This window comes from Phaseolus vulgaris, chromosome 3 (assembly GCF_051622355.1).
Source record: "Phaseolus vulgaris cultivar YP4 chromosome 3, ASM5162235v1, whole genome shotgun sequence".
NCBI lineage: Eukaryota > Viridiplantae > Streptophyta > Magnoliopsida > Fabales > Fabaceae > Phaseolus > Phaseolus vulgaris.
In genome coordinates, this window is record NC_143500.1 from 50,218,434 (window position 1) to 50,233,007 (window position 14,574).

At 35.3% G+C, this 14,574-nt stretch overlaps 2 protein-coding genes across 3 annotated transcripts; one reads left to right on the forward strand and one right to left on the reverse strand.

The window, feature by feature from the left end:
- Window positions 1–291: 291 nt before the first annotated feature.
- Window positions 292–4,672, forward strand: LOC137808355 (wall-associated receptor kinase-like 14). 2 transcript variants are annotated; one of them, XM_068609424.1, is made up of 4 exons: window positions 292–560; window positions 787–1,597; window positions 2,841–2,918; window positions 3,173–4,672. In XM_068609424.1, the coding sequence occupies exons 2-4, from the start codon at window positions 841–843 to the stop codon at window positions 4,444–4,446; spliced, it is 2,109 nt and encodes a 702-aa protein (XP_068465525.1). In that variant the 5' UTR covers window positions 292–560; window positions 787–840; the 3' UTR covers window positions 4,447–4,672. The 2 variants fall into 2 exon arrangements, with proteins under 2 accessions (XP_068465525.1, XP_068465526.1); XM_068609425.1 differs by having other exon boundaries at window positions 787–1,576.
- A 1,153-nt stretch (window positions 4,673–5,825) lies between these two features.
- On the reverse strand, window positions 5,826–6,968 carry LOC137808356 (uncharacterized). The gene is made up of 3 exons (XM_090299729.1): window positions 6,785–6,968; window positions 6,307–6,510; window positions 5,826–6,147 (listed from the first exon to the last, which is right to left on the reverse strand). The coding sequence occupies exons 1-3, from the start codon at window positions 6,938–6,940 to the stop codon at window positions 6,100–6,102; spliced, it is 408 nt and encodes a 135-aa protein (XP_090155855.1). The 5' UTR covers window positions 6,941–6,968; the 3' UTR covers window positions 5,826–6,099.
- Window positions 6,969–14,574: the final 7,606 nt, after the last annotated feature.

Here is a 14,574-nt window from a genome sequence, read left to right on the forward strand (position 1 = left end):
TCCCTAAACTATTTTCGTAGTAAATCAAACAAGATAAAAATAAATCCCAATATTTTTGTTTTCAATTTACTGTTAGTTATCTAAATAAAAAATCCAAACCATTATCCTAATTATTTTGTATTTCGATCTTTGCTCTTTTTATCTAGGATATTTCATCCACACGTGCGAAACAAGCATGTGTGGACATGCAATTTGTGAGAAAAAGGAGGGGCTTTTGGGTGGAGAAGAAATTAAGGAAAGGGTAGATTCGTCATTTGAGAAAAGACCACAAAATGAAGACATGTCCTTTACGTTGGGGTCCCAAAAGACAAGTAGTCTGAATAGAAGCGTGTGTGGAAACCAGAAGAAGCTTCTCAGAAAACTCACTCAATCAAAGCGCTTCCTCTGCTGCTTGTGTTACGCAATGCGATGCTCTGCTTTCATTCCTTAGTGTTTTATGCTTCACAAACGACAACGTTAACTCTTCGACTACTTCGTACATCACACCATTAACTTTCAACCTCGATCTTCGAGTGGTTTGATGAAGAACTCCTGCCTCTGCAACACCCATTAAGCTAAAGGTAGTAGCTGCTATGCATGCATATGATATCAGTATCAGTCCTTCATTTTCCTCTGTATTTTCCAATGGAAACTTAATTCAAACCTTTATTTCCTTTAAGCATTTATTGAGATAGATGGCTCCCCAACCGCATCCTTTACAGGACTTAATTTCCATTAGTCTAAAGTCAACCACATATTTATACGCTTTTCCAACTTCCTCAAAAGGCTAACTCTTTATTTCCGCAGAAAGCTGATGATTACGCTGTTCCCTCAAATCCAAGTTTCATTACGCATCCAGAGATGTTTCACTACAACGCTAAGTTCGCTCTGATTCTCACCATCTTCGTTTTCTGTTCAACGATCGCCCAAACCAACACCAACTGCACGCGCAGTTGCGGACAACACTCCCTGCAATACCCTTTTGGCTTCTCTTCTGGCTGCAAACTCAAACTAAACTGCAGCAACGACAACATCAAAATCAAAATCGGCGAGTTTGAGGTTCAGAATATAACCTCTGATAGCATACTCGTGAGTCTTCCGGTGAAGTGCAACCGCAGCATGGGAATCGTAGACCCTCTTTTCGGTGTCAACTTTGCTCCTACGTTCAACAATAGCTTTCTGTTGCAGGGTTGCAAGTCCAAGCTCAATGGCTGCGATATTCCCCCATCGAGTTTCGTTGGCGAGCACAACCCGGTGGAGGGGTGCGGCCGGAAGAACGAAAGTGAAGATTTTATTTGCTTCACGCAGTTGCAGCGTAATAGTTCGCGTGAAGATGTGCTCGCGCAGCGAGATTTGAAGGGAAGTGGGTGTAGCTTCTTGTTTTCTGCTCTTGCTTATGATAAGAGTAAAGGGAAAGAGCTTTTGCTTCAATTACAGATGCTTGAGTTGGGGTGGTGGCTTAAAGGGTCGTGTAATTGTTCAAACAATGCATCCTGCACGAAGATCAAGCTTGCCGGAAGAGAACAAGGTTACCGGTGTCAATGCCATGAAGGTTTCGTCGGCGACGGTTTCAAAGACGGCGATGGTTGCCGGAGTAGTGAGTCTCATTCAATCACACGTTAGTTTGTTTATTTTTATACCAACCTGTTAAACTCTATTTTGATCACACTTTCATTCTTGTTTTGGGGAGAATACATTAATAGTAACAAGGTAAACGGTAAACAGTGTTTAAAGTTTTGTTTAACAAAAAGTTTAAATTAAGAAAGGAAATATATGTATTGTTTTCTTTTCTTGAAGTAGTCATTGTAATGATGATGATGATAATGGATGGTGATTATGATTGTTGAATGATGACTAAGTGGTGTTTGACATCTGGTTGCAGCTTTATGCTTTGGGCAACCAGGTTGGTTTAGTTTATAATACTGGTGTAGGATTGTACATCGGGAATTTCGGGGGTTGAGTTTTTTTAAGTGGGGAATCTCTTAAAGATCAGTGTGTGCTTTTTCAAGGTCCACAATGGCAATAATTGATTTGTTAGGGGCATGGATGGTATCTAGATTTAAGCACAGGGTTCAATGTTTTGATTATTGTGGACCAATTTAGATCATGGTGATAATGATTCTCTTTCCGGGGGTGGGAGTTAGTTTTTGAGTTAATGAGTGATTAGTCAGCCATAATTTCGCAGAGAATATGGAAGAATGGAACTGTTCAATATTTGGCTTGATATGTTCTTGTTTTGAAGGGTAATTTGCGTAGGAAAGAATCCTTCAAAAGTCAACATGTTCTGATGGTACCTTTGGATTATTTATGGATCAATATTAGGTAAATCACATGTCTGGTAGGATAGATTTGAATTTTTTTGATTCTATATTATAAGTGGTCAGAGGGGAGAGAGTGGTGCCAAATACATTTATCATCTGGGTGGGGAATTAGGAAGTGAACCTAATAGTACAGGTAACTTCTTAGTTCAGGACATCACCTACCAATGGTTGTTGCTTATCATTTTTTCTTTTGCTGACACTAGAAATGGAGTGAGAAACGAGTCATTGGAAAACTAAAATTAAGTAAACATCTACTTTGACGCAATCCATAAGAAATATTGTTTAAGACACGAGAGATCAGGTTAGAATTGGTCAGTAGATACGGCTATGAACTCACCGACTTTGTTGTAGATCTGAATAATGCCATGATTTTTAGTTGTTTACTCTCTTGTTTTGGTGTCTGAAATAGAATTATGGGTGTTAAAAAATCAGTTGCATCATGCAATAATTCTGGCACTTACTATTTCGTTTCCTTGGAGACGTAAGTATTTAACATTGTCATTTTTCTAATCCCCTTTTACGTTTTATCCTTCTCATCAGTTCCTCCTCAATGCAAAGCTTCAACACTAAGGTCTGGCGGATGTAGAAAAGCAATCAAAATCGGTGTCCTTGTTGGAGGTAGAACCTTAATTACCAACTTCAGCCCATATATGATCTTCTATACAGTATAGTTCATATATTTTTTTATTCAATGATTTCCTGATAAATGGATCTCCTACTAAAATAAGCAACAGTTGGAGAAAGCTAAGCACTAAATGGATTTTATGTTTTTGTTGATTAAATTATTTCTCTATTCCCATTATCCAATACATAATCGATTCAGTTAAAAATGTCTAGTAGAATCTGAACAAATGCTGCATGGTTGTTTACAGGGATCATAATTGCGACTACCGTGGTAGTTGCTCTGTCTCTTCTATGTTACTTTACTAGGCGTCGTTCCTCTTGGCTGAGAAAACAATTGACAGTAAAGCGCCTATTACGAGAAGCTGGAGGCGACTCTACTGTTCCTCTATATCCCTACAAAGAAATAGAAAGGGCCACAAGTTTTTTCGATGAAAAACATAGGCTGGGAACTGGGGCTTTTGGCACAGTTTATGCTGGACACCTTCACAATGACGAGTGCGTTGCTATAAAAAAGATTAAGTATAGAGACACCAACAGTGTTGACCAAGTCATAAACGAGATCAAGCTCCTTTCTTCAGTGAGTCACCCAAACTTAGTGCGCCTCCTAGGTTGTTGCATAGAAGGGGGAGAGCAGATACTTGTGTATGAGTTTATGCCCAACGGAACACTATCTCAACATTTGCAAAGAGAGAGGGGCGGAGCACTTCCTTGGACAGTAAGACTCACCATTGCTACTGAAACTGCTAATGCTATAGCATACCTTCATTCTGCAATTAACCCTCCAATATATCACAGAGACATAAAATCCAGCAACATACTCTTGGACTATAGTTTTCAATCAAAAGTGGCAGATTTTGGGCTTTCTAGGCTTGGCATGTCAGAAACATCACATATCTCAACCGCTCCACAGGGGACCCCGGGCTATGTTGATCCCCAATACCACCAGAACTTCCACCTTTCTGATAAGAGTGATGTCTACAGTTTTGGAGTGGTTTTGGTAGAGATAATAACTGCCATGAAAGTAGTTGATTTTTCGCGACCTAAAAGTGAAATCAATTTGGCTGCACTTGCAGTTGAAAGGATTAGGAGGGCTTGTCTAGATGAAATTATTGACCCCTTCCTTGAGCCACATAGGGATGCTTGGACACTCTATTCTGTGCACAAGGTGTCTGAGCTTGCATTTAGATGCCTTTCTTTTCATAGTGACATGAGGCCTACCATGATTGAAGTGGCTGAGGAGCTTGAACTTCTCAGACGCAGTGAGTGGGAAAATTTGGAGGAAACCATATGCACAGCTTCATCGGTTGGGTCCGTGTGTTCATCCCCTCGAATTAGAAGAGAGAATTCAGTGGTTGGTGTTAGTTTTGAGAGAGTTCCAGGGCAAGGGAGTGAGATATTGATTGTTCCACCCAAGACTGAAATGTTTTTGCAATCAATGAAGGAAGTGAAGGACAGCTCTCCTGTATCTGTGCATGATGCTTGGCTAAGTGGAACTAGCTCACCTTCAACAATTGCTAGTTAGGAAATATACTTATTTTGGCTGAAACACCTATTATTTGAATGGCAAAGGTCATTCAATGGTTTCCTTTTTCTTTTGCAATTGTAGGTATAGAGCCCTTTCGAAGTATATATGATTGGCATAGAGATTCTTCTTTCTCTCTCTCTGAATCGTCCTAACAATGTCCAAGGCAATTTATTTATGTTCATCAATCTTAAGTATTCAATATACAGAATTCACCTATTCACTATTCTTTGTTCGTAAGAAAGTGACCTATGAATAGTTAGCGTGTAGAATTTGTTGCAGGAATAACCAACAGCGGAGCCTATAACTATCTTGTTTGTATTTGTTTAGTCAGTGATGGAAGGATGCCTTTGATATTTGCTAACGGTGCTTCAATAGAAGTTATCCGAAGTCAGTGAGCTAATAAGTGACATTACACAAACATGGTTTTCATTGGTATTTTATGTCATGGCAATCTATTCCATCACTGATCAACGACAAATAGTAAAATACACACAAATATTGGCAATCTCAAAAAAAATATTTACTGCAATGAATTCAACGGTGGTGTCGGGGGGGAATGCTAATAATTTAGAACGTAAAGGCATCCTTCAAGGTTTTTCTTATTATTTGCTGTAATCCCTTATTGAAAGTACCCATAATTTGGGTGGCAAATATAGGAACAAAGTGACGAAATTTGCTTTTGACAGGAGGTGTTTAGCATGTGTAGCATTTTAGTTTGTAGGAATAATGAAAATGATAGTTCCATGAAGAGGTTAACTAGTCCCATAAAAAATACCCCCCTGGTTTTGCTATTGGAAATAGTATCGTTTCAGGCAATCCAGTGTATTAACCCTTTTGATTTTAAGTGCCTAATGATCCCAGTTGTAGCACACTACTTTTACTTAACCTTTTTTAACAAAAAACTGCACGATCTTTCGCTGACAAGAGAGTTATTTTTGCTTTCAAAAGAGTTCGCTGAAATCTAGAAAAGTAACAGATAAAATTGGAAGTACCACTCATCTTCCATTCTATCCTCTTGTTATTCAAAATACTCTATTTTCAACCGATTTTCATAGCCATTTTAACAAAGCTCACACTATCTGAGGTTTCCATAGCAATATTAAAGTTAAATTGACAAGTAAGACGAATGACAGGAGGCTCCTCGATTAATGCGAAAACATAATTCTGTGTTGCAACAAGAAACATTACTACTAGGCTTGAACCTGAAGATGTCTTATAGAAGAGTGCCTAAGTAAAAGGAATATAGAACCTAATAAAGTTGTGGAAAACAAGCATAATGTTCAGTTCAACAAGCATATTTCATTTTAGTTCCGGTGAACACGCGCTTTTTGATTGGACACGAGTTGCATGACCAGAGTGTGAGAGCGAGAAGCAGATTAAAAAGTGTTTATGTTCACACATGGTATTATCCACATTCAACTTAACAACAAAGCTCGCCCACTTCCTGTTCTCAGATGTATGTCAGTGGAATCAAGATAGTAAATTATTGCACATGAAAAGGTTACAAGAAGCTCAATAATTTGAGAAATTATGCAGAAGGCATCAAAAGCTATTGAAGTCAGCACTTTACAGACGCTCTAATTTGTCATCACTTGTAATGCTGCTCAACTTTGTGCACACTAGGAGCTAAATCCCCCCACATACTTCAAACTAATCTTCATCAAACTCCACCACAGTGGACTTCCCGTTGTGCTGAGCCTGGAACATCCAACACCACAGAACCAATCCCATAACTTTTTAATTCCATGTTTTATTTCTATATATTTGGATAGAAATTATATATCTTGACAAATCTTATTGAATGCGTGTGAAGTAAAAGACAGAAATTCTGAAATGGGGAGCTATTAGGGAACAAACCTCTTCGGACGGTAATGCATGGGCACAATGATCCTTCGAAGGGACACCAAAGAAGTGAAGACGTGTAGCTAATAAAAGTCCCAGAGCTCCTATAAAGGAAACAATGGCAATTTTCTTCTTCAAGTCTTTGCTTGGGAATTTGCGAGGAACACCTTCTGGTGTACTCGTTCCCTTGGTATTGCCAAGCTCTGCAACACATTTTTCCTGACATCACACCTTTAATTAGAGCATCTCATGTACTTCCTATCTTCAAAAGATTTACATTCTCATAAATTTGAATGGCTACTTCAATTTTTTCTGCAATTTAAAATTAATTTAATCATATGATGCATTAAACGTGAATTCTACTTAACAGGTTTCAGAGATAATCTTAGGAAGTTTAATAGTTACCACGAACTATAAAAGTGAATGGTAGACGTACCTAATGAAATTGAATAGTAAAATTAAAAAAGATCGTAATAAAGAATTAAAGAAATACCGTTGTTGAAGATTTGTGTAGGTTTTGATTTAAGATCTTGACTTTACGAATGCTGCGACGTTGGAACGGAATTGGAAGTATTTGAAGAGGTTGATGGATTTTGAAGTGTGGTGAGAAAATGTGGAGAGTTGAGAGGCTCAGAGAGAAGTGAGACATTGAGGGAGAGAGTAAAAGAAGTTAGAAAGGAAAGATCCTCTAGTTAAGTATTTATAGGTGTAAGTAGCGAGTAAGTAGAAGAAGCAACTAACACGGAACTAATGGTGATAACTTGTACGGTGAATTTGATTGCAACTGCTATTTAGTTTTTTCTCTTTGCTTCTTTAACTTCCTTTACGATTCTAATCATACATTAATGCACTCTCTGAGTAACTAACAAAAAGAATAAGAAAGAAATGCAAAGTGAAATTATTTGAATTGAAATAATAAAGATGGAAAATGAAAAGAAATGGACCCTAGATTCTTAATTGATTTAATATAATATTTTTTTAAGAGACTCCAAGAATAGCTGTCCAATATATTGGTTTTGGTCTTTTAGTTAAATGATTATACAGTTGTGAAAGGATGTCTCTGGTGCAAGTTAGCCATATAGGTCAATTCAATTCTTCGTTGCAAGTATGCAATTTATGTACATAATTTTTGTTATGGTTCATTTTGAAAGTGTATTGTTTTTGTACATTTTTATATAGTAAAATTTTCAGATAATAATCCAACTAATATTTCCATATCCCTACTCTTAGCTAGCCTTAACTTAGATGTTAGTTAGTCAAGCAGGTATATATTTATTGGCTCAATTAACATTTAAGTATATTGTAAAATTAAATTTGAATATTTTCAATATGATTTTTATGTTTAAGAAGAAGACTTGACTGTTGCTTTAGTTTTTTATTTTTGTCTCTAGTTCAATGATTAAATCATTTTCCCCCTTTTTAATTTCCTCAAAAAAATTGGCCTAGCAGGTCAATTAACTTATTTTCTTGCCAAGAACGAGTCTCAGATAAGAAGAAGGAATTAAAAACTACGTAATTCCCTTTATGATAAAACTAAATAATAAGATACTGAGACACAAATAAAAAATATTAAATACTCTATAAAACAATTTTTTTTAATAGAAACTTAATTTATAAAACACTTAAAATTTAATTAAATTTATTATTTAGTAGGACCGGAGATGCCTTATTTTCTTAAACTTGAACTGTCGTGAAGCAGTGTGCAACTTTTCCCAGCCGAAGAAACTGAATGAAAGTGTTTTGAAAGTATTATCAACTTCTGTAGTGTTACGTAAATAAAATACTACTAACATGTTTTTCTTTGAGGACAAAGCTATCGTCGTCTAAAACATCAATTTTTTCTTGGACTCTGCCACCAAATGTTTTCAGAGTAATTTACTCATCACTCTGTAAATTCATTTTATGAAAATACATCATTTTAATTAAATTCAAATTGTAATATTGTTCCAGAACTCTTATGTAAGAAACACTAAAGAAGATAATTTTTCTCTAAGAAAATGTTTCGGCTATTTATAATAAGTCATAGCAGGGACTCGAAGCTACCAATTAAAAATTTTAATAAAAAATTTTAAGCTATTACACCATTTAAATTTTATTGTGAAGTTATAATTATTATTATACTTATTAATATGATTATAATTATTAATATAAAAATTATTAATATTATTTATATATTTAAAATTATTTATATTATTAATTTTATTAATATTAATATTATTTATTTTATAGTGTTAATAGTATGCATAATAATAATAATTATTTATAATTATTCATATTATAATAATATTTTTAATATTATGTATATAATTATGATTAATATTATTATATTATTAAAATGATTAAGATTATTTATATTTTTGATATTGTTAATAAAAGGTTTATATTACTAATTACTAATAATATAGAATTTATTTTAGATATAAATTTATGGGTAAAATTTGTGAATAATGTAAAATTTACTTACGGATAGAGATTTGTGGGTAATAATTTGTAGGTAAAGTGGAATTTACCTATGAATTCAGGTCAATGGATAATGTTTGTAGGTAATGTTGAATTTATGTACGAATTCAGTCATTGGATAAAAATCTGTTGGTAAATCTGATTTTTTTTAGTGTGTATATGTTCTTAAAATATTATAAATTGTAAATTAATTTATAAATATTTTACACAAATTGTAAATTGATCTTTAATTATTTCATTTACTATTTGAAATTTAATTAGAAGATTAAGGTCTAACCCTACTGGTCTAACTAAGTCAACCCAATCCAACTTGGGTTTGTCTCGACCCAACATTGTCCAACGTATCTTTAACCTTAGCCGACCTTGTCTTAGCTTGATAAGAACTTGGTCCAACATGGACTTGAAGTGGGCTCGACTCGACTAGGCTTGATGTTGGCCCCACTCAATCCAGTTTGATGTGGCTTGACTCGAGTCAGAGCGATGTGAAAGTGATTCTACTCCACTCAATGTAGACTCGACAACACTCAACTTAATGTGTGTATGACTCGATTTGACCCAACACAGGTTTGACTCGACTCGGTCTGACGTGAGTCCAACTTGACTCAGTCCAATGTGGGCTCGACTCGACTTGGTTCGACAAAGACCCAACTTGACTTAGTTCAATGTGGACTCGACTCAACTAAGCCTAAGGAGGGCACAACTCTATCGACCTAAGGTGGACCCAACATAACTCGTCCAAAGGTGGAGCCAACTCAATTTGACTTGACTCGATCCAACATGGGTATGACTCTACTCGAACTAACATGGACACAATTCTACGCTGTCCAAAATGGGTTTGACTCTAGTCGACTTGATGTGAGCCTAACATCTTAACCCAATATGGGTCTAAATTAACTCGGCTTGACTCCATTCGACTAACGTGGACCTAACTTGACTCAGTTTGAGGTGGGCCTAACTCGATTGGTGTGGGCCTAACTCGATTGGTGTGGGCCTAACTTAACTTCACTTGTCGTTGGTCTAACGTGGGCCTAACTTGACTTGATTCAACGTGGGCCCAACTCTACTCAGTTTGACGTGAACCTAAAACTCGCCTTGAGACGATGTGGGTCTAACTTGACTCAGCTTGATGTGCAACTCAGTTTGAGATTTGACTGATTCAACTCGACTTGATCAAGGAGCACCAGACTCAACTCAACTTGATGTTGGCTAGACTCAACTTGGCCTGATGTGAGTCTGACTCAACTTGGCCCAATGTGGGCTCAATTCAAATTAACCCAACATGAGCCCTATCAACCTTGGTTTGACTTGGACTCAACCTGACCTAGACTCAACTCTTGTCGACCTACTTGACTTGGGTGCAACCCAACCCTATCCTTCTTGACCTCAGACCGACTCAAACAAATTCTCTCTACTTAAATCGACTTGACCTAAGTGCGACTTGCCTTGGTCAACATAGATCCAACCCAACTTGGCTCAACATGAGTCATCTCAACCTAACTTGACTTTCTTGAATATGGTTTTAGCTTTGACCTAGACTTAGTTTGACCTAACTGGTCATAACTCGTGCTCAGTCCAACTCGGTACGACTTGGTCATGCTTAACTCAGCCGAATTATACTTATAACCTGACCTAGACCTGTGTCAACTAGCTTGAGATAGTGTCAACTTGACCTAACTTGACTTAAGTGTTATTTGATTTTGCTTATACTAAGTTTAGATTTAGACTGAATAAATATATTTTTTATACCAATAAAGGTTTTTAAGTGTTTTTTTTTCATTTTTATTTTTAAATAAGTTTTTTACTTCAAAAGAAAATGGTTCATAGAACTTTTGTTGAGATTTTGACCCTATGAACTTTCTTTCTTATGTGGATTTTTTGGTCCCGAGGGCCAAATCGTGTGTATAGGCTGGGCCAAACCGTTAGTTATTGTTCGTGCCTCCTCAAATATCAAAGTTTGATTACTAGTATAAAGCTTCCTCTAAGGGCCTAATCCTAAAAAATGTACAAGAAATTAATGAATTCTTAATAATAGTTATATATAAATTAAACAAAATATTGAGATAGAGAAACATCGTAAGAGTATGTGGCCTTTAGCAAACTGTGTTTGAGCGGAGACTTATCTGTCAACTAATTCTTCAGTTCTATACTCATAGTTTGGGTTTTGGATTAACCAGGATTAGGCAGACCAGACGGGTAAAATGATGAGAAGTTCTCTCTAGTACGATAATTCCTATTTGGTTGATTAATAAATTAAATATAAATAAACTTTTTTAAGGAATTAAACAAAAGTAAAACCATTACATCATGTCTGGTTGAAATATTTCTAATTGTCCATCACTTCCGAAACGATGCCTCCTAATTAAGAGAAAGTATATTATATGTAAGGAGAGTAAAATATTTTTATATAGTCATCGATTCACAAATTACTATGATAAATATATTAATTACTAGAATAATTATTTTAAATAATTTTTCACACTACCACTTAACAATGGATAATATTATTATTTTATTTTTATTTATTAAATATAATATTTTTTGTTAAAAAAATTGTAAGGCCGAAGTAAGATACAAAAGTGGAATTCAAAGAATTGTATTCTTTTAAAATATAAAACTATACTTTGACATTCACGAAAAGATATATCTATTTTACGATTATTTTAATAATATGTATTAGTATTTTAAGTAAAAAATAAAATAAATTTAATTAGAATATTAATATTTTGAGTTGTGTTCTTACATTGGTGTAAAGGTGTGGCCACTCATTGACATATTCATATGAGAATGCCGCTTTTAAAGTCGTTAATTAATCAGAATGTGCAACAGAAAAAAGCAAAAAACGGGAGAAGTAGATGTTTGGAGCGATTTGTCCAAGGATTGTGATTTGGCAAGGCGATATGATTTCAATCTTTGTTCCCTGAAACGTTGAAAAGCCATCCAAGTGGGGGTAGGTGAAAACTCCAAACTCAAAAGTGATTTACTATGTTAAGAGCAAGCTGTTGCTACAATGAGTAAGCTGACAAAAGAAACATAATTAAGAAAGATGTTTACTAGGTGCCAACACTAATATTTATCTCTCTCTTTTATTCCAGGTTGAGCCATTGAATTGGTAGAAGTAGAAAACGTAAGTGGATCATAGAAAGCATCATGTGTTACAGGGTGTTGTGCCAGAAGTGTGGGAAATATACTTGGGGTGGGTGTGGTGATCACTTGCCCAGTGTTTACAGAAACATTGGGGAAGGAAATCATTGTATGTGTCGCTCGTGGCCTGGCATTGTCACACCCCGACCTACTCAACAGCAACCAACACAATCAACAACTACTCCACCCCAAGCTATAAGCACGTTTGATTGTTGGAGATATGCAGGTCAGATTATCAAGGGCCTGTTTGGTTACGGGAAAAGCGCGTCACTTTGAAGCAACCATCTTCCAGTATCTTCTTCTTTGCTACATGTACTCAGTGTTGTACTTCATTCATAATTGGAGTCTCACTTTAATCATATGTATGATACAAAAGCCTCATTAAATGTTATTCATATCGTTAAAACATGAAACTTCAAATTTCATTGAACAACAATACCAGTATCTATAATGTTATGTCAAAGTTTTGCTATTGTAATCAAAGTTTATCCAAATACGATTGAGTTAAAAAAACGTGTCTCAGCTTATTTTTAGATCAGTTTACGCACAGGTGTTGTGGACAACACTAGTCTTCTTTTCCTTTGGTTATTGATTAAGTCAAAGTGATTCTACGAAAGGAATAATAAAAGAAGAGGAGTTATATTGTACTATCTTGTGATAAATTAATCAGAATCTCTATCATTGAACTATTATGAATAACCCAAATAGCAGATTAAAGTGACAAGATTTTATATATATAGTTCAGAGCACGGAGAACCTTGAGTAAGAAAACTCGCTAAATGTGCTAAAGTGGCTTATAAAGAAGAAATTTACTTTTTTCTAAATGGTGTTTTCTGCAGGGAACCCTCAATTTCTTGAAGCAGTCGCAGTGGATTGTCTGAAATGAATATTTTTGCTTATGGTGGGATGACGAGGACAGAGAGAGAGAAACAAAAGGATTTGGATACCTCTTATGTTGTTCCTAGGTGTTGCTGTTGACATGATAATACTATGAAAACAGTCATATGTTAATCCTTCCGCTGTTTTGTTATTTTTATGCTAAGTGTGGATTCTGTATCAACAATTAATATACTATACTCCATTGATAAAAAAATGGTTATTCGTTTTTATTTCCAAGAAAAAAAATCATATTTTTTAAGTATAAGGAAATTTTAATTCTTTTTTATTTTATTTCACAGTATTAAATTTTCAAATACTTTAACTTCAATTAATATTTAGCTTTTGATTACACAGTCATAATACGTAGAGAAGAACATTTTAGAAAGAATATTAATAAGTTAGTAAAATTAAATCTAATAATATTTTCCTAGGATATGATGATGTAAGGTGGGGCTGGTGAGGTTAAAATAAGCAACATAAACATGCATGCTTTTCTATGTTTATGGTTGAATTAATAAAGAATAGTTTCCTCTGTTCTTGTGCTGATTGTTTTATTACTTTTAGATAAGGTTCTTCAACTTGCGACGCAGAACTTTTAGAATTGAATAGTTACTGTTAGTTTACTATCTTGTATTATGGTTTTGTGCTCCTTCCTATTTTAACCTACTCTCTGTAAATGTGTGTATGTCCTCGAGCGAAAGAAAAGAAGAGGGCGGGAATTGATGAAGTAGGGAAAGGGAGGGACCTTTGGAATTTTAAATACAAGAATATAGTTTGATTTAACCTCATTATTACATCTGGAGTTGGTAAAATGGAAGCAAGTAAAAATGTGTTTGGTTTTTCATTCAAATATAGCTATGAATTGGAATGAAAGTAGATTAAAGCACATGTGAACAAACAATCAAAGAAAAACGAAGCAAATTAGCCCAGTTTAAGAGTTGGGTGGGAAGAACTTGAAAGAAGAGTGTGGTATTTTGGTTTTGGTGGTTTGTCTTTACATTGTCCTTGGAGAACGCCCAAATGCATGGGCAGAGTAATAGGGTGCATTATTGACAGAATGACACGACTTGTGTTTGTGCAAATAGCCTGATGGTGAGCCACCAAACACGTGAAAAGAAGCATCAAAGACATACCTATTACCTATTAGTAAACCACATTCTAAAATAATTGATCTATCCTCCCAGTAACTTTGTTCATTCAAATCAATTTCAAACCTGTGTAGGGTAAGTGGGGCTTCTTTGACCTTTTCCACATCCTTGTTCAAGATATTGTGCCCTCAGACCTTCTCCTTGGACGCTCGTTCCTACACAACTTGATCCTTTGTCCACATTTTGGACTCTCCCAATTTGAACATTTGAAAATAGCTTGCGTTCACTTTGAACTTGTGACGGGAATAATTAATAATTTATCTTACACTGACTGTCTACTTATTAAATGCAGCCATAAATTCTTAGTAAGGATGCATGAAAGGGCAGATATGGCAACATAAATGAAGGGAGAGGGGCATTTCCAGAAGACATGGCAAGGGGACCAGAGGTGAAAACTTCAAAAGTTTCAAGACTAAAAAATCTTAACAATAATGATTCTGAGATGCATATCAAGCAACTTTCTTTTTATATACAGTTTCCTACTTATGACTATTTATATGTATGCCCACTTCATAAAGTAGGAAAACTCTTGAACCAATTAAAGCCGATGGAGTGAGTATGAGCTGGACCAAGTGGTGTGCTCATCACAAATTTCAAATATCCTTTCTTACACTTAACCACTACAATTGACCTGTGCTCTAAGTTGCATATTAGT